Below are 22,141 nucleotides of genomic sequence, written 5' to 3'. Positions count from 1 at the left end.
AACTTGCGTAAGGACAGAGTGAACATGGGACCTCCACACAGCGTCGTAAGGGAGTATATGCTGCACGAGTTCAAACAGGAGTCAAACACCGCTGCAGCGAGGTGGAAGACATGGCAAGCCTTTGGTGAGGGTGTCGTGACTACGTGGACAGAACAAGTTTAAGAAGTTTAAGGACGGGGACGAAACACTCGAAGACACACCACGTGCCGGAAGACCAACACATCTACAAAATGAAGATCTTCAGGCAGCAATTGAGGTGAACAGTAGCCAGACATGTGAGGAACTGGGACTACAATTCAGTGTGAGTAGAGAAACCATTCGGCAGCACCTCCATCAACTTGGGAAGTACTACAAGTTGGGTCGATAGTAGATGCCACATGATTTGACTCTGGGCCAGAAGGCAACGCGAGCTGACACCTGTGTTTCTTTGCTGTCTCGTCTAAGGAAGGAGCCATTTCTGGACAGGATGTTGACGTGTGATGAGAAGTAGGTCCCGTACAAAGCTCCACGGCGCCGTCGTCATTGGTTAGTATTCCATGAACCGGTTCCAAAACAGCCGAAACCAGCACTGCACCAGAAGGTCCTCCTGTGTGTTTGGTGGACTGCTCGCGGCATCGTGCATCGGGAAATGCTATCAGCTGGTCAAAACATCAATGCAACTGTGTACTGTCAGCAGTTGAGCAGTGTTTAAGAAAAACTCAAAACTCTGGAGAAAGCACTTCTGAATCGCAAAGGTTTTCTCCTTGTTACAGGACAACGCTAAACCCCACGTGGCTAGGATGACGCAGGACACCATTCTACGCCTTGGATGGAAAACACTATTTCATCCCCCATACTCCCCGGACATTGGATCGTCCGATTATTACTTGTTCCATTCCTTGGACAATCACCTTGGAGGACGCAGTTCAAATTCCTAGTAGAGGTGCAAAATGCACTTGATACTTTCTTCGCTTCACGGCCCACCAAGTTCTACCACGATAGGATCTATGACCTTCCAGAACGTTGGCAGAAGGTCATCGATGCTGATGGGGATTATTTTTGATTTTCCAAGTACGTCTTAGGTGACATATCGATGTTCAGTGTGGTTGGTGAAAAAGTGACAGAACTTTCTTGGTTACCTTTATATTGGGGTACTAGCATTCTGTTCCTAACTAAAAGCTCTTTGATGCAGAGGCTATAGTTGCTGATTCGCTTGTTTTCCTTCTGTCTTTTTTCTTTTGTTCTTTACAAGTCGAATTTTCAGCGAGCGAAACTCTTTTGCTTAGCTGGTTTCTCCTTTTTTGCTCTTGTTTCTTGGCATACAAATTTACACTTCAGCCCACAAATTTAGAGTGAATAAGATGTTCCATAAGAAAACAAGTGTTCAAATGTTCAAAAGAAAAAAATGTGAATTATGTTATATTGCTCCCTTCTATATTTAGATAGAAATAAAATAGAACTATTTTCTTACTTTGCCAACTTTGTGCAGCAGCTAAATGATGAGAGCGAGGAAAGGTTAAAAGCATGTTCGTTGCTCTGATTCGGCTTTGTTTTAACCGAATGACCTGGATGGCATAGAATTGTTTATATATTAACCGTTCACTAAGGTGTGCTTATAATCCTAAAGAACAACTTGACTTTTCCCCACAAGGTATACTGAAATATGTATTTTCAATGGGGCTTGAAGCTTACAAAAGTTTGGCAACCGCTCTTCAGATTTTGATAACACTACCCGTATCTGTCGCATCATTTGAAAGATCTTTCAGCGAAATAAAGCTGATAAGATCATACTTACACTCCACTACGAGTCAAGAAAGACACGAATCTGGACATTCTTTCTATCGATAATGGAATAGCATCTACTTTGAATTTTTATAATGTTGATACTTTCGCAGCTACTAAAGCAAGGAATTTAGCATTCTGTATGATGGCGGAACACAGGCTAATAAGGTAGTGGAACTATTGCCGAAAGTAGTTTCATATTTCAACATAAAACAATAAAAATACAAAAGTACCAAAAGAATAATAAAAAGCCGTCAAGATCTGTCAATTGACTGGTGATGGGTGGTAATGAAAAGTATTATGGTACAATTCTGTGCTCACATATTTAATCTATGATGTAGCCCTATCACATTCAGGATTTTTTGTTACAGTATATTCTAATACTAAGTGTGTTAGTAAGTGTTAATAGAAACAGTCATAAGTGGCAGAATATAAATATGACTGAATTATTAAATACAAAGCAATGGAATCATAAAACAAGTGGGAAACCTGGAAACAATAGTAAAAAGAACAAACAAACAAAGAGAAAGATTCTAATGCTTAACTATTTATTGCTATTTCGGCAAAAACAGTGGCACTAAATAGATCGTATAGTATCACTGGGGAGAAACCTAGTAAAAGATAAATGAAGAAGACACGCAGGAAAGAAATCTATTCTAGCCATTATTTACTAGTTCGGTAAAAAAAAAAAAAAAGTATTTAACCCACAAACGCCCAAGACCAGTTAGAAATGAAATTTTTGAGTTTTACGTCCCACGGTTATGCCGGCTAGGCTAAAGGAGACGGTGATGATGAGTAATGAATGAAATGGTGGAATGAAAAATGTGGGAGGAAACGGGAGAACCCCGAGAAAATCCACGCACACGGTGTTTGTCCACCACAAAGTTCACTTGGCGGGAGCAGGGTTTGAACCCGAGACCCCTAGCACCAGAGGTGAACGCTCTACCACTGAGCCACCGCGGCCCCCCAAGACCAGTTAGGTAACAAAAATTTGCATACACTAGCAACTGCCTGAACAATACCGTGTTACATCGAAAACCTGAGAAGAGAAGTGAACGAAACTCTTACAAGAGAACGGGTAGTGTGCCTGAAGTGGAACAACTTTTTTTTTTTTTTTTTGCCTAAATGAATGATATAGCCCATGTAACGTAGTGAAACATAAAGTGGGTCACTGGTGGCACAAGGGGCGTTTGTGGGTTAAGTTCATGTATTATCACTGGAGTAAACAGAAAGAATAAGTATGCAAATAAATGTCAAAAATAGCAATGCATAAATCATGATTGTTCGAGAAGAGGCCCCGATCTACTTCACTGGCCCGGGCCCCAGTTTCCCTTACGCCGCCACTGTATCAGGATGGATTTTTGGGATCATATCCTTCTAGTATAGGTACTCAATAACAGCCCGGTTTCTCGCCGCTGATCATTGGTCATCCCTATTCACAGGGCCATTCTACAATTTATTTTGCGGGGCTTGAGACAAAAGTAAATTGTAGAGCCAATGATGGTGAGAATTTTGTATCCATCGTGAATATTTTGTTTTGTGCTAGCTTGATTTATCTATATCAATTACAGTGATATTTCATCAGACACAAAGGTATAATAATAATAATAATAATAATAATAATAATAATAATAATAATAATAATAATAATAATAATAATAATAATAATAATAATAATAATAATAATAACGCCGTAACCTTACAACACAGTACTTGATATACGTTAAATAACATTCGCTATCTTTTACATGGCATCAAATCAATTCGAATTAAAGCAAAATGGACATATGGACTCAGTATCGTAGGAATAGATTCTATTTTAGTCCTTATCTTTATAGATGAACTGGAAGCTTTAGAAATCTATATAACGTCCGATTTCAATTTAGAGTTCTTGGATCAAAAACTGTAATAAATCGAGGAAATTTTTTCATATGGATTCAGAGTGTGAAGAACAGGTTCAATCGTCGAACTTACTCCTCTATTACAATCGCAAGCTATAAGTCCACCATGTCTGTTTTATTATTAAACCCATAGTTTTCAAATCTACCGTTGTTTCACAATAGCAACATAATTCACTTGTTCATTAAAAGGTAAAAATTAACCAAACAATAATTTAAGTTGTCAGTGAACAGTACTAATAGGACGTGAAAATATTTCATGTTACTTGTTTAACAGATTTCTAAAATATCGATTAATTATTTCCATTATCACTAGTGCTGCTTTGATAATCACAATGTATTGTTAATTTGACTCAAGAAGGCCTAGGAATCTCGTCGTAGTCGTCGTCTTCTTCTTAAATAAATCATACACCAATTCATATTTGTTGTGTTCTTTGTTATTTCACTTTGAGACAATTGAAACGTTGTTGCTTTGTGTATGTTCTTTTATTATTATTATTATTATTATTATTATTATTATTATTATTATTATTATTATTATTATTATTATTATTATTATTATTATTATTGGCTTTGAAATCAGCATTCCCCAGATGGAGCTGTAATAGGAATTGTAAGGAGAATGCGATAGGCAACTGTTATATATTAGGATAGGAGTCACATAAGGTCAGTAGTCGGCACTGTAGCATTCGGTGCTACAATGATTGGACCAATCGCCGCAGTCTTAGCATAACATAGTAAGTTATCGGTGAACTCACTTTTAGAAACCATCTCATACACAGTCCTCTATTTTCTAGAATGTAGGCAACCAGGTTGAGTTCAATAGTCTACAATTTCTTATCTAGTATACATGAATTTTTTAAACAAATTTTCGCAGTATAAAAGTTTAAATTGGATATGCATCACAGTTATCTTTAACTTAGCCTATATTCACTTTATGAGTACGTTTCGCGACATTAATGGTAACACTTGTAATAGTGCCTTTGTTACAGCCTTAAACAGCCTATCTCTTCCTATGATGTCGGACACATATAGTGCGGGGTCTGGTGCAAATGCCCCCACCGTCCTAGTCATATTACAAATGCTCTCTTGGAATATCTTTGCCTAGTCAAATTACAATCTTTCAGGACCTCCAGATCCAGAACACTATCCACAGATGCCATTAATTCAATATTTGGTACCAGCTCTACCAAAAGTGGCCCGTCAAGGACCACAAACGATTTCGTTCGCAGCGACCTACAAATCAAGTAGGTTCATATTTAGTATATTAGATATTTTTGCAGAGCCCTTCGTCAGTGTATCAAATATATTAGCGGCCTTGACAAATGCGCTAAGATTTTACCACTGTGCGAAAGTCAGATCATAGATCTACCTAGTGCACAATATAGGTTGGATTAATTTATTTGAAAAAAAGGAACAGTAATTATAATAACCAAATTCTTTGTGTCATAAATATTAATTTTAACATTATAATTACATCATTAAATAATTCACTGCTCTGAAACTAATATTACATTAACTAATGAAATAGTCTATGAAATTAATTAGGTAATATTTCAAACAACACACAACAAGGTCTGTTGGGAGAGCTCCACTACTCTTTTGTCGTATAACTTATCCTCCTATTACCTCCAACGCGTTATTGCCAAGCTCACAATTTTAAGGAACTTAGAAAAATTCAGGCGCGGAAATATATTTTGGAGAAGCGTACAGTACATATGTTCTCTTTCTGCGGTGAGCAAACTAGGGAAAATTATTCGATTGGTGGTTTTCGATTGTCTTTGACTCCGCGGTATTCCAGTCGTTAAAGTCACTATAATTATCCCTGGGTCAGAGGTATGGTCCTAGTTGTCGTACCAATTACTATGATTTCCACCAACTTGGCTACAGGGGACTAGACTTCTACAGGGGACTTCTCCCAGAACACTCTTCGTCTGGTTACTCCATTTAGAAAAATTCGGAAAGGATTGCCCTTCTGGTAACAAACTACCGCCGATATAGCTCTAAATTTCACTGTAGCACGCAAATCTCCTCACCCGGTACATAGTGTCTTCGTAAAGGTGGTATTTATCGGGAGGTCATCTGGGGCAAACACACACACACACACACACACACACACACACACACACACACACACACGCACACACACACACACACACACACACACACACACATATATATATATATATATATATATATATATATATATATATATATATATATATATATATATATATATATAACACCTATTTAATTATTTTAAATGAGAATGCCAAATGCCAAATTTCATCTCTCTAACATTCAGAGATCTTGAGATATGGATATTTTAAGATAATAATTACCACTGTTCTTTCCCCTTCTCCTCCTTGGATTTCCAAATATCCTTCCTTAGTGGGATCTTGCATCACATATCCTATGCCCTTCTTGTCTGCGTCTCTTCGACATTGCAGTTCATTAGCCACATGATATTCTGTCCCCGCCATTCTGTAGTACACATTAAATTATTGTTTTTTCTCACCACTTAATATTTTCACATGCAAAAATAAAGTTTGCAGCCACCTATACGATTTAGTGCTCAATTCCATGTTAAATTATTTTACGTATTCAGCGTACAATGACTTAAAGTACTTGTATGTACACGACTGCTTCCATTAAATTTGATTCGGTTCAGCCTATCCTTTTGATTTTCTTAAGAAACTACATATGGGAAAATCTCAAGTATAACCAATACCTATGGCAACCTTCCCATGTGACCGACGTCACTTGTAAACAAGGAAATTAGTTCGTAACTTTGCCGCATGCGCAGATAAATCAAATTAGTAACATGCATACACATAGTTTAGCAATTCTAATTTCTGATTTACCTGATTTAGGTCTTGGTCTTTAATTTATTAGTATCTTAAAGACGCTTTAAAAAATCCGAAAATTTAACCAACCTTACCTGAAATGCTATACCTAGGTACTTATCAATTTCCGTCATCCTTGTTTTTATTCATTCATTAACATAAAACGTATTATTCGTTTGATTTTAATTGTAATTGATTAATATATTTTGTTATTTTAATTACGCTTGGTTTCTAATATTAAATTTATATTAATATTAATTTAAATAAAAATATTTATGTACCACATACTTGTCTTACAAAACAAGACTAACAAATAATACTGAAGTAATCAATAAATCAGAGTTAAACTGCTTTCCTTTTATGGAAAATGAAAAATACTTCATTAATACAGGAATTATTAGTCAAAATATTTCCCATATCTTTAAAAGACAATTGTCTTGTAGCAATAGCAAATTTTTGACAAGATTATAATCAATTTTGTCTTCTGAGCAATGAAGCCCAATTGCAGACAAAACCTTCGATCTCTGGTCTTTTGAGGTTATAGAAAGAGAAAGACCCTTTGAAACTTTTATGCCTTCGTGTTTTACCCATCCTAGAGACGCAATATTATTGGGCTAGTTAGAGTTAATGGTGAAAGCCCGTTGGCAAAGAGTTCAAAAAAATATTTTTCAATGTTTTCCCTTCAAAGATCAGAAGAAACATATACAACAGGAAATAACTATTCCACCGTCACTCTAAAGTTCTATAATCTATTTCGGTAATGTGTATAATTTATTGTTCTGAAGTATTTCTTTCGCTTATATTGGTTATCCAATGCACAGACTATGAGCAACTACTTATATAGAGGCTACTGATATATGTAGGTTTCGTCAAAGTTATCAATGAGTTAATTTCGTAGTTGAAAAGAGGCCACTTCATTCGGTACCTGATTCCTTATGAAAAGAATTCCATTTTTAACACATAAATTAGGTTATCATGACATCAATGATTGTATGAGAGAGTACAGATTTGGTACACTTTAAAATTAATTTGGTCACTGATACTGCTTTATATTTGATTTTATTCCACTAAAATGTTAATAAACATTCGTATCATGTTAATGAAAATGTACATGAACGCAATGCGCCTGTATTAAATGATTATGGTTCGATTCCTAGAACCACTAATATCACAGGTTGGCTTTCGTTTTCCCTCAGTTATTAGGTAAACAGCAGTGATACTTGTAAGGACGTAACTTGTAATAATCTTTGACATTTTTGTATGGTGTTCCAGACATGAGTACTCGATCTGAACTTAGCGTCACTTTCTTGTGTAAAATGAAACCATTAATTTATTAAACGATTGATTCGGAGAAAGCAAGAAATGAAGAACGGTTTACTTATACCTGAGTAAACCAATCATTAGTTAATGGAGTGATTCCAGAGAATCGATTAACTCTAGCGTTTAGGTAATCCTTCGTTTTCTGTTCTCAGTTAGGAATATCTTCATTTTTGCAAAGAAAGTGATACCAAATTGTGCTATATGGACGAACAATTACGACTATTAATATTAGACCAACATGTCTACTTTTTGAACTGATGTATACATTCTTAAAAGTAATTAAATTTTACCACGATATTTACTATTATAAAATCGTGGAAGATCATATGAATATCATACAGATAATACTTTGATGTTTTTGAATATCACAACGTAATGAAATATACATATGAATAAAGGGACCGAGGTAGCTCAGTGGTAGAGAGTTCACCTCTGGTGCTTGGGGTCCCGGATTCGATCCCAGCCCCCGCCAAGTGAACTTTGTGGTGGACAAACACCGTGTGCGTGTGTTTCCTCGGGGTTCTCCCGTTTCCTCCCACTTTCTTCATTCCACCATTTCATTCATTACTCATCATCGTCTCCTTTAGCCTTACCGGCATAACCGTGGGACGTAAAACTCAAAGATTTTACATATGAATAAAATTTCATGTATATCACAGTTTCTTACACAAGGTACACAAATGATTACAATGTAAAAACTATATACACGCCTCTAAATTTTAACTGTTCGTGAATATTTTTTAAGTTCCTTAAAAGCTAAAATTTGGCAGCAGCTCATGGAACGATAGGAATAACAAAGTATTCTTAACGTACCTCGCTGTTTTAAATATTTAGCTCCTATTTTGCTACTTAATGGCATGTTACTTTCAGAACAAAATAGTGTCTCGCCTGATGTAGAAAACTGTTATACTTCAAAAGCAACCGCACCTCCACAGGATCAGTTTTCAATCAGGCAAAAAAAGAAAAAAAACTGTAAAGAAAAAGAAACAATGTGGCTTGCTTAGAACTTCGTTAGTTATAAATACAAATGAAGGACAACTCTTCAGTTCTTCCGACAGCCATGCATTCTAAGTCGTTAAAAGCAGGGAATAAATTCATCCACACCCAATAAATAAATAAATAAATAAATAAATAAACGATAATGTGGTCTGGCTCCATTTCAGTAAAACATTTAATATTAGGGCTCCAAAGACTTAAGATGTGTCAGATATTGTTCCCTCAATTTAGCTAGTGACGGTTGGAATGGGCCCACAATATCATTTATAATAATAATTATAATAATTTAAGATGTTGCTATTTTCCCATCATCTGAACAAAATATACTTCCCTAAGGTGAAGTATAAATGGAATCTGGATCATATTGCAATTAGCGTCAACTGTGCAGGGAAAGCCTATCTAAATAGGTTTATACATCAAACTTAAAGTAATGATCCTAATTATTAATACATTATATTTCAATAATATACTATTTACTTTATAATGTGCTGTACAAACATGAGGCAAGCAATAGCAGCTTTTCAACTTTATACTCTCCAATAACACGAAGGCTATTCTTTCATAGCCTATTGCTTAACGCAGGAGAATGGGCAGAGACACAATCACTTCGTCACCGTTCCCAACAGAAGAAACTATTGAGTGCAACTTTTATTCAAAGCGAAGTGACGAAGACAGACGAAAACTGACTTTTATGAAACTTAGGCACACGTGAGCATTTTTGAAAAGGAAGTGTGAGATTTCGCAAGATTGTGGGGTTCACCGCAGACATATGAATTTTTTAAAAAAATACAATTCACTAACAATTTTTTAAGTACTGATGGAAAATAATTTTTTTAAAAAAAAATAATAGTATGGATACTCTTAATACGCAAGTCAACTATCATTTTTTCTTTTACAGTCAATGTTAAGATGTTTTTTTTCTTTTACAGTCAATTTCTGTCAACGTACATCAATACCATTATATAATAGAGTAAAAGTAACTCACTTATCTATACCCAGTGGTACTACTCGAAACGTGAAATTTGAACAGAAAACTCCTTTTGAAAGCAAAGAATATGAAAGGATTTTTTAAATGTATATCTAAATAAGTTCAAAAATAGAATATCTCGTGGATACCTAAAGTTAGGGGAATGAAAGTAGCTACATAAATTCCCCAACAGAAACAAATTACTACGTATTTCAGTGTATTGGAAAACACTGCACAATTTCTATGATATCCGAATTCCCGATTCTTTGTTCACAAAATATCCAGCGTAAGGATACGCCTAAATTAGACGCATCAAACTCTGTATATAAACTCTTAATTAAGAAGAAAGAAAAACGTGTTCCAACTTTTTCAAAAATGCCACTCTTAAAGGGAAAAACGGACACAGTTTCTATAATATTTAAATTTAAATTTCTTTATTCAGAAAATACCCAATGTGAGAATTCGCTCAAATTGGAGGTGTGAAATTGGGCACATTAACTCTTAATTAAAAATAAAGGAATACGTGGTTTCATTTTCTAAAGAGGGGATAAGGAGTATTTTTATGATATTAAAATTTCCTTTCTTTGAATTCGCTATATACACACTTTTCATTAAAAATAAGGCGTGTCTCATCATTTTTGACCATTCTACTTCTAAATGAGAATTTCTGCTATATTCAAAAGTCAGTTTTATGTTCATTAACCCTTATTCTTCCCGTGAGAAGAACGGGCGTTTCTCTTCCTAATAGTATTATTTATTGCTACTACTCTGCAATTGTAATGTTTTGTATTAACATATTGAACGTACTCAGGAACAGACTTACTGTTAGGAACGTACTCAAAAATTTATTTCGGAGAGGTCCAAGGATTTCGAGAGGATCCAAATTTAATAAGAGAGTAAATTATATTAAAATTTTTTAACATTACTCCTAAAAGTAGACTAAATTTCCAGAAAATTCGGGGTTTTGGGCGTTCCGGAACCTCACGACACACTCCTTTCGTAGTCCTCTGCTTCTTGTTATGAGTGAAGTGGGTAAGTTGAGTTTGTGTTTAAATGGTGAACAGTTAATACAAATCAGTTTGTCCTTGTTTATTTGAAGGAATAACATTCCATGTGAAATAGCAGCTTTGCTATATTCTTCCTTGCATTGTGTATTCAACTGCTAATAATATATTTCATGAATTATCACTTCTTGCACGATATTTCAGCCTATCCACTTCGAAATTTCACACTACGTTACTGCAACTGGGAAAGCTAGAAATAATAAAAATGTTTATTAAGTTTCTAAATTCTAGCGAATGCCGAATTTCATATCTTTCTATGGGTGTGCAAATATTAATGCTTGTTACAAAAATGTCCAAGTAATGGCTCCTATTGTAAGATAATTACAGTGGGAACAAAAAGAAAATTTCCAATTGGAACTTAAATCTAAGTGTGCTTACATTCGAATAATTGAAGAATAAGAGGACAGAAATATGGTAACCGCGTCACAACTAAAACGACAGAAGTGCTCTCTGTTAAATTAAAGCTATGCTAATTTCAAGCACATATGTTGTTTCCTTCTGTTCTCGTTCTAAATTTGTTTATTATTATTATTATTATTATACCCAATAGAAGTATTACATTTAAGAACGAAATCAAAGTACACTTTCTTTCACTTCATATTCTTGAGGATAAGTTTTATTGGAAAACGATCCAACCGCTGCTAAAAACAAATGGATAGAAAATAGGAATGGTGAATGTCAAATGGCCAAAATTATATCAATGGTCAAAGCATAGTTGTACTATCTAATCAGCATATGAACATGATTAGATATATCCATTAAATTACAGGATTTGACAACACAGTCCTTATATACTGACGACCATCTGCAGCTTTCATTAGAGGAGAAAATTTCACACGCGCAATGTCGATGTCTTTTAATATTATTTAAACGATAATAATAATAATAATAATAATAATAATAATAATAATAATAATAATAATAATAATAATAATAATATCAGAATATTCTTAAATGATCATCATTGTATGTCTATTTTTAATTTGCCTGGTCCCAAGTTGGTTCTCATATTGTCCTGGCCCTCAGAGCATTATAAATTTGTCATTACCACTTTAGAAATGATGTTTATTATTATTATGTTGATGATGACTTCTTAATTCCTATGATCTCTCGAAAACTTAAAATAAAATTCTTTACTGTTTTTAAAGTTGATGAACAGGATAGAAGAAAAGTTTGCATCTTTGAAACATTAAAAGGTAACATGATACAATTATCAAAACGATTTATACTTTAATTTTTTATTGAAAATTTTCTCTTTGGGTGATTTCAATCCACTGCAGATTCTATCTTGCACTATTCGCTCTATTTTTGACTTACTAAGACGCCGTTGTTCACTGTTAAGTTTTCTTTAGAATAAAATAACAAGTTTTGTGTTTTTGTCTTTATACTTTCTTTCGAAATTACTGCATACATACGTTTCAATTTACGAATGCAACTCTCAAAGAACTATTTTTGTGTTAATCAATATATTTTTCTTGTAGATGTCGCTTGTGAACACGTTGAAGGAGGAATGTATATTGGTCCAGAATTTCAATTAGGACAAGTATACGACGGAGGTCTTGAAACAAACGAAGCTGTTGTTCTCTACAGACCTGTATATGTTAATGTTGCAAAATCGAAAGCAAACAGTTGTGCTACGCCTTCCAACCGTGACAGGACTAACGAAGCAAGTTGCTCGATGAGTCTTGCTTCCACCAGTCGACATCATAGTGCAGAAAGGCTTCCAGCAGTGTAGTGTACATCATATGAGAGCTATAAATAAAGCTCAGTTATTGATGTGTATGTTGTATGTCTGTCTGACAGTTTGAGAATTGAGCGTTTGTATGAATGAGACAACGTAGGTGTTAGTATGTATCTAATGTATGCATGTGTGTGTGCGTGTGTGTCTTGAATACATTTCGAGCTCAAAGTAATTGTATAAGTAGGCCTAAGAAAAGGAAGAACTTGATAAGTCAGTTCAATAAAATCTCTCACACACATATACATATATACTATATATTGTAGTATCTTAATTTATAAGAAACAGGAAAGGTGGCAAATGAACAAGACATCAGCTTTGGCAACTAAATAGGTAGATGGATATCAAAGGACAATCGTAGTTTGAAAATAGTGCTTTTATTTAGAGTATATTTACTACAAAAATATTTCAGATTAATCAACAATTTTCCATATGCTAATGACTTTGGGTCATAAAAGAAAAATGTGCACGTATGATGATTGAGTGCCTTGGTGACAACTTGAGGATATGTATAACAGATAAATAAGCATTTTGAAAATACGAGTACATGCCCCTAGTTTTCGAAGAAATTCTAATATGGATATACTCGAACAACATTTGATTCCATATATCACATGATTTTATAGCACGTAAATATGTATAATCTTAATAAATTATACACAGTAAATATTGCGAATTCCAAATATAATAATTAAGTACTTCTAAAGTAATAGGTTAAAGTATGTTCTATAATATTATATATCTGTACTATCTTTCTTGAACGAGGAAATCTGAACTTTAGCCTAATTCTTAATCAACGATAAAGTCATGAAAAAAGGCTATGTATGAAGGTATGATGCAATGAACATTATACATTTTGTCCACTTCAAAGAACAAAGGGAAAAGGAACGTTATATTCGATGATTGACTACGGATAACAAATCCCGTAGATTCAGATACAAAGATACTTTTAAATATTGTTTCATCGAGTTACTAATCTTAATATATTGTCTTGAAGTTAATTATTTCCTTAAAGAAAAATATTGGAAGAGGAAATAATTAACTATTTATAATACTAAATCTGTAAATTTTAAAATTTCAACTGGTCAGTAAGTAAGCGAAGTTGACTCAAATTGAGTTTTATCGAAACCCAAAGAATTCCTTTTTTCAGAGGATATGAATAATTTACTTTCAAGAATATGCTTTCATATGGAATTATGGATATATGTATTACGCTTACCATAAAATGCACATGACTTCCAGTAAGGCACTGTACTTGTAAGCCACTTTCCCCTACATTTACATTTTGCAGTAAGCTGTGTGGAAATAATACTTTAAAATTGTTAAGTACATTATCCTCTCCTGTTAAGAGAAGTAAGTTTTCATTTTTATACTTAAGCCAAAGTTATAAACAATAGGTGCTGTAACTTAAATGTCTCACAGAACTACGCTAATCAAATCACTAACTAACAACTACAGACTAAAAAGGAAGGTGTATTTTAATACCATATTGACATTCACGTACTAAAAATTATTTTCATGGGTTTATTTCTAAAAATAATTTTAAACAGATGAATATTTATTTACACAAAGAAACTCAACGTATAACAACTACAGAGCAATGTTCGAAAACGGTATTAGTGGAAATATGTAAAGCGTGTAAAATGTTAAGTGAATGACACCTCAGTTAAAGAAAAAGAGTGTATGTTGTATGTTTGTGTCGGGCGAATGTGTAAATAATTCATATTTTACATCTAAAATTAAAACCATAATCCATAGAAGGGAGTGAATGTTTCTATAAGACTTTTCAACGTTTTCGGAAAGACTTTGATATTATGAGCATAATGTAAAATATAGACATTTGCTGGCAATTTGTAAAATTTATAAAGTAGTATATATATATATATATATATCCTCAATCAATGACATAATTAATAATTACAATATAAGCGGACAATGCTTCAAAGGAACTATGATATATACTCAACTTATTGTTGTGTTTAGTGATATTAAGATCGTGCCAATATAAACCAGTTATAACTCCGTACAGTTATAGGTACTTTCGTTGCCTGCTGAGCAGTATTAACACAAATGCATTGACAGTTTTCTTCCAATCAACACATATATATTTTTATGTGAACAAAATCTGCTTTAACAAAATATTCTTTATGTTATTCAAGATGTATAACATTCGTTAAAATAAACAAATTTAGTATAAAAAAGTTAACTACAAACAAGCTTTAAATTTTAAAAAAGAATATTATATATGCGATATTGTCGTTACAGAATATGTTATATATTACTTAAAATTTCTATGACTTGTATGTTTGAATATACTATATATTTATTATAACATTTTGTAATGAACACAAATTCTACTGCAGGAAGAAACTGCATCAGTCAATACCCTAACGAACTAACATATTTAGAACTTCCTTTCAATAACCAATGATTACATTGGAAACTCGAAATAGGAAACTTATTTATCTCCTAGTATTAATAACAAGTATAATCTTATGTTGTGTTTGTACGGAATTACCTGATGTCGTGTTTTATAATCACACTACAAATAACATCTCACATAGCGAGTACGTATCCACAATATATGAGATATATCTCGTTATAGAAATGACCCCCAATCGTGAGCTGTAATTGAGCATCTACTTATAGTTTCTCTTCGCACATGCGGTCTGTGTCTATGTTGAACCTTAACGTCAAACGTAGTCCACATATGTAAAACTTATTGTTCATTGCATGTAATGAATGTTAAATTACTAAAACAACTTTGTGTTCATTAATTGTATCTATTCACATTATGCTATTAAAAGGTTATATAGTATTTCATTTCAATTGTAACTAACAAGCATTAACAACCCTCAATTTCTTTCCAATGTCGTAATTTAATTCACATACTTTCCGTGGTTGTAGTAAATAAGTAACACTGATATATTTTCGTTGTAGTAATTAGTCTTACATGTGTCAACTGGAGTACATGATTTAAGATCACTTTCACGTTTCTTTTTATAGTAAAAGTTTGAAGAAAAATGTAACTTGATTTGTACTTCTTTCTATATTTAATGCAATACTCTTTCTTTCTTAATATGTACAATATGTATATGTAATAATGTATTTGTAAATATTTATACCTCAGTTGACCGTATGTCATAGCTTTCATTTCTCTTTCACTCTTGGCGGCGTCCATTAATCACTTAAAACAGTTTCCATGTAAGAAAGTTGCTTTCATAAATAAATACTCTATATTTGTTGTAATATCTAAAAAGTGTGTCAAGACCGTGACGAATTCTTTCCTTTAAAAAAATTCAAAATTGACAACACTACAGTTTGTTAGGAAATAAACATCCTTGAAATACCTTCTATCAATAATCCATAGTTCTTAAAATTCGAATATTCCACTATTGAAATCTTTGAAAATAAGATTTTTGAAACATTATTCAGATAACTTATAATTACTCGAACAATGATAATCAAATAACGAGTAATTTATTTGAACAGTTTTTATAAAAACTAACAATGATAAAAACCAGTATTTAAATAGCAAATAACTTTTCGAATATTGAAAACTAATATTCATATATTCGAATAACAGTAGAAAATTTGAATTATTTTGACAGCACTAATCCATACGTAAGAGCCTTATTAAGAATGCATCGACAAGGGATTTTTGAAATATATTCAATCTAACAGGCTAAAAATAGATGAAGAGGAACAAATAAATCGTGATAAAGACAAAAAATTTGTAGTGATTTAACAAACCATCTACTGTACCAATAACATTGTTTATTATGCACGAGAAAACGCCAATAAAGATGATATCTAAATCCTTATCAAACTGCGTAAGAACGCACATCTGGTATGATTACTTTGATCTTTTGATTACAGAATATGATCAGGATGTATGAAAGATGAAATTTATCTAATATCATTTAAAACAAAACAGAAAATAATTCAAATGTGACTTCCAAGTAGAATCAGTTGTTAAACATTCAGATATCCACTTCGCGGTGAATTTTCTCTTGGCTAGCGAAATTGCTTTTTGTGTAATAAGTTTTGTAATAACACAAAAGTTCTCTTTATCGTCGGATTTTGCTCTAAACCTATTAGTTTATCTTATACTATACTATATACTATACTATACTATATAGTATATCTTTATTTTTTTAAAAAATCTAATCTGACCTTATCTTATTGTCCCACTCAATTATTTATTCCAAATAACAAAAATATTTCTATTGAATGCCCTATGAACGAGAAGAATATTTCTTTAAATACACGTTTAACACACTCTTCAATTGCTTTGAATCCTGTGTTTTGATAGTTGTTCTAAGAGTGTCCTGAACAGACAAAAGTGTTTCTTTTCTAAAAGGTAAATGTAATGAGTGTTAAAAGACAGTATGACTTAAAAAGCAAGATTCAAATAGGAAGTTTAATATAGTTCTTAAATGCAGGTAAATTTTAACAACATTGAAAACTTAAAGCCATACTGCATTTCTTTAGATGTGGTAGAGTATGATAAGTATTGGAAGTTATGATTGCAGTATATCATTATAATTTTCTATAAACAAATATGAACATAGAGGCTATTGTACGCCAAAGAGTGTTAAATCGATGTTTGAAACAAAAATGTAACCCATAAGGTAATAATTATACTTTGGCCTTACTGATAAATATATTTATAAAATGAGTAAATACCTTCATTTTGCTTTCATCTGAGTGGTGAGAGAAGGCTGGTTTGTCTGAAAGTAAGAAAATTAATTAAATAAAGTATGTATGTTATGAACTGTTTCTTTTATTATTATCCTAATGAAAGTTTACAATCAAGGAAAACTAAGACAATGTTTAACTACCTAACGACGCACGACATTTTGTGAAACCGAAATATTGCAAAATGTATTGTTACTGTATATAATTTGCCCATTAACTGTACCGTGCCCATGCATCTTTTACGGAATCTGCCAGCGAGGATATATGTCAAGCACTCTGTACTATACATTTATTGCACGCATTTCTCTCCGAAGAGTTCTTTTAAAAATGAGTGGCTTAGGAAAGACAGTGGTAAGCACCGCTTCCGGTGAAATTGAGTTACTGAATGGAATGGGCTGATAAAGGATTACAGGGACAGTATGAAGGTAGTTGAATTTTGGAAATATATCTGCAAATACCAAGGGAATCTTATTTGGTATGTGTCATTGTATTACACTGCATAGAAATTTTAAATTTTCCTTCGCAATTCAATCGAAAGTTAGAAAATGTGACTTATCATTGTCTTTCAACGACCCGCTCATATAACTTCTGTTAGGCTGCAATTATTGCCTAAGGCAACTATTGTATTTGCACTATTAAAATGAGCATCTGTTCCTATCTATGAATACTTTCTTATCGCCTCATTCTCCTGATAAACGCATGCTGACTAAACATAGATTATTTCAGCTTCATAATAACGAATTAAATCACTAGCAGCAAGAGTAAACATGGCCGGGAAGTTATTACTGGTAGTTTTAAAGTGCTTGACTGACTTATAGGGTGGGCGGCTATTATGTGTTTGTAACTGAATATATGGTTACGACCTTTTGAGGGAACACATTTCTGATCCTTCAAACACTATTTTCAACTAATTTTAACCAAGTAAATAAACAGTGTATAACAAACTGTTTCCTTTATTAAAGAAAGGAACCGACGCTTTGTTCAATAGCAACAAAATGAGCACACTTGATATTGCTTATGCTTGGCCCTCCAATTCTGCATATTGTAGATATGGGTGGCTTAAGTGTATTATCATGTCATGAAAAATAATTTTTTGGTGCGACGTGCAAACCCATTCTATCAAAGAATAACTGTAAGCGCAAAACCATGTTCCGACACGACCTGAAATTCCATAAATGTACAAGACTTACATCTGATGAAGAAGCAGAAGACTATATAGTTCATTTGCTTCGACCCTTGTATATCATGGAGAAGAAGGTGAAGAGTCAGAATCTCTACAAACACCATTTTGCTCAGTAACAGGAGAAAGTTTGTTGCAACCATACAGAGGTATGTTGAAATTTGAATTTTTAAAAAAGATTCTCTTCTGTTGTCCTTGTGATTGGATGCACAGTCGTTCTGACTGAGTAGGTAAATGTGTGGTAAATTTACCACGTGGCTTTCTGGTTGTTTGTGGTTACTGCCCTAATGGACAACTGGCACTGCCCCCAGACTGTAAAAGGACTAAAAATTAACGTAAGCTTATTGCTGAAGGAACGTTTTGGAGCCACCGATGTTATTTCATTCATATATGACAGCAACACATTTCGCATTATCATTCACCAGGACAAGGCAACACTACAACGAAGTAAACGGTAATGTAGTCAGCCATTAAAGTACTTGAACCCCTGACTGCTATAAATTCCATTAGGTCGGGTTCAGTACTTTCGCTGGTATCAGAAGCGCGTGGATAGATGCAACCAAATATAAATATAATTTTTCAAGTAGTCGCTGAGCCTGTGGAGCACTGAACCCTGCTTATGATATGCAATTCACCCACAAAAATTCCCCACTTTAAAATTAATCTCTTTATTTGGATCGTGCTTTCGAATGAATGCTGATATATAACTCGTTGAGTGCATAATATTTGAACGTATGCTGAATATGAAAAGAAAGAAAAAACGTTGATCATACACGAATTAGAAAATGGTTGAAATAAAGTTGAAAATACCAAATCTGTAATAATTAAAGGAAATAAGTTTGTGAATCTTTGCCTTCATGCATGGTTTTAGTCTATTCCTGCCATTCCTGTCATTCTAACATCCCTTTTGTTCTCTCCAGCAGAACAAACATATTTCTTATCACACTAAGCATGGAATGAAATTAAAATTGAAGGATGTTAAATAGTAAGGAAGTTTTTTTTTTTTTTTTAATGAACCTTCTGATTAATAATCAAATGCGTTAGCCATTTACCTAATCTAATCAGTTCCTTGAGTTTACACAGAAAAAGTTGGCTAGTTAAAATTCTTTCATGTAAGTCGAGACGAGCCCTATGAAGAGATTATCATTAGTTGAGTTAATTTTCTCCATCAACTTTTATTGTTTAAGTAACTGTTGTTGCAAACCTGTTATTGCCTTATTATTATTAACAATCATTGCAACCCCGATCATGTTATAGATTCAACCTGTTTCATATCAATTATTGTGACGTATAAGAAAATGTAACCTGTGCCAAAAATACGTTTATTCATTGCAAGATATGTAATTTGCAATTAATCGCCTCAAATCCAGTCATGTCTCATTTTAATCAAAGGCTAGTGTGGAACAAAAAATCACTTTACACAAAACAAACTTCAAGTAGCGTATGAAATAGTCGAGCGCTATGGGTGACGAGTTTGTTAATCATGTGTTCATGTGTTCAAGTTCTGGAAGAGGTCAATTTTTGTTTTGCTCCAAACTTAACCGGAGCCTGAGAACATTTATTTGAAAAATACTTTATCAATTGTTTTCTTTTCAAATTCAATTAGTAAACAATATTGTAAGAAATGCAAATGTAAAATACCATACGGTAGCTGAGAATAGGATATTAAGTCACTATATTATTATTATTATCTCGAGCGCGGGGATACAGGATTCGATTCTCGGTAGGAAATCAGAGGAAACGGTAGCACAGTCGTAAAGCTGTGATACCTGTGATATGTGGAGATCCTGGTTCGATTCCTGACTAAGTAAATTTGTAGTGAACAACGTCGTGTCCATGGATTTTCACGGGTACTCCCGTTTCCTCCCACATTTTCATTCCTCCATTTTTTCCATCATCACTCACTTGTCTTAATCATCTGTCTCCCTTAGTCTGAAGATCATAATCATGGGACATTAAACTGAAATATTTCATTCTTTTCTCATTTCATTTCGGTAGGAAAGCATGTAGTTTAGATTCCACATTGAGTTGTGAGTTAATAATAATATTCTTGAATATGCCATCCTTACCTAATGTAGTAACCTTAAACATCTTAGTTTAAAATGCTTTCTTTAGTAATAATTTGAGCAACCATGTGGGAGGCGGCACGACGCTTTTTTGTCCCTCTCATTTCAGTAACCTCCCAATAACAAGGACAACGCTACTGAAAAACAGGGACAACGTTACGTAATTTCTGATAATCAGGGCAGACAAAATGAATAAGAAATATATTTATAGCATCCTCTCCCCCTTCATGATTGGAATATCACGTAGCATTTTTTATTCTACCGAAGATGGACCTGTGCGGTTAGGGGTAGGTAACGAAAGAGATACCTAATACATAGTGCCCCTTGATTGTAATATTACCGCTTCTTTATTTGTTCGAGGGAGCTCCTACACAACTAAGAGTGACAAAAAGAATAGGAAAAGTGTCTATTGATTCTCGTGGCGGATCCAGCACGGACTCCTGGGGGTGGCGGTGAAGTGAAGGATTCTTTTGATGATGTGAAGCTGTCACAAATTACCACTTAATTAAACTAAACATAATAGTGTGGTTAACCGGAACCCAGTCAGTTCAAATTATTGTAAAAGTTTAATTTGACTTCATATTAAAGTTTTGGTACTAAATGAGAATTTCAGTCCGAGTGGTCAATGATCAAATCTCGGGGGGCTCTTCGGTGTAGAGGCTATGCCCCCTTATGGGAAAAAGCAAAAATATTAAAATTCTTAAAACTTTCAAAGTTTTACTCTATTTTAAAGGAATTTTTGGCTTTATATTAAAGTGTTTGTTCCAAATGACAATTTCAGTTCGAGTAGACAATGATCAAATCTCGGGGGACTCTGCAATGTAGGAAAAATAATGACGTCTATATCGTGATCCTGTTGGTGACATCACGAGTCATTACCTAAATATAGCACAAAGTAAACGCTAAATAGTGTAGGCGTTCGTAGCTGAGTGAGCTAGCGCAACATGCTAGTAAGAAAAATTTGTTTTGGCGTGGGTTCAAACCCTGCCTAAGGATAGTAATTTTTATTATTTTTTTTAAAAAAATATAACACTTCTTTCATTAAAAAAGATTAGAAATAATATTCAAAAACTGATTTAACGATTTTTTTTTAATTTTCATTAAACTTCTTTCATTAAAATAAGTTTGCCTTTGTACTATACACATCCATAGCAAAAGTTAGTAGTAAAAGTAGTAGTAGTAGTAGTAATAGTAGTAGGAACGGGTTAGAATGCAATTCAGCATTCATTTGTTTCCGTGCGATGTTGCCAAACGTAACTCGCTTATAATACCTTCTGGCTAGGGCTGAGTATATTTCGAAAATATGCTTGCTGTTCTGGGTGAAGTTGCAAGATTCAACATTGACTAGGAGTTTTTGCTATTAGTATCCCTTCTAATAATATTGGCAGTGGACAAAAGTTACCCGTGTTGAAGGTTTTTGCTCCTAATTTAGTTATTTTACCTTATTATTTAACGAATATATTGAAAAATATATTTGTCAGCAGGCACGTATGCAGGAGTTTATGTCGGGAGCGGTCCAAAGCTATCTGGGGGGTCCGACTTCAATATTGGAATAAATTATAAAAAAATTTTTTAAAAAATGACCCCCAAAATTAGGTTAAATT

At 33.5% G+C, this 22,141-nt stretch overlaps 1 protein-coding gene across 1 annotated transcript in view; it reads left to right on the top strand.

Annotated features, from left to right (window-relative positions):
* The window catches only part of LOC145686348 (arrestin domain-containing protein 3-like), a 510,445-nt gene extending 495,413 nt beyond the window's left edge, over positions 1–15,032 (top strand). The window contains exon 9 of the mRNA XM_081759592.1: positions 12,334–15,032. Within this exon, the coding sequence (XP_081615718.1) occupies positions 12,334–12,587 (254 nt within the window). The 3' untranslated portion in view covers positions 12,588–15,032. The remainder of the gene's footprint in view (positions 1–12,333) is intronic.
* The last annotated feature ends 7,109 nt before the right edge of the window (positions 15,033–22,141 follow it).

The sequence above is a fragment of the Thermobia domestica genome, chromosome 5, assembly GCF_964235325.1.
Source record: "Thermobia domestica chromosome 5, izTheDome1.hap1.1, whole genome shotgun sequence".
NCBI classification, from domain to species: domain Eukaryota; kingdom Metazoa; phylum Arthropoda; class Insecta; order Zygentoma; family Lepismatidae; genus Thermobia; species Thermobia domestica.
This window is presented reverse-complemented; position numbering and strand designations above follow the sequence as displayed.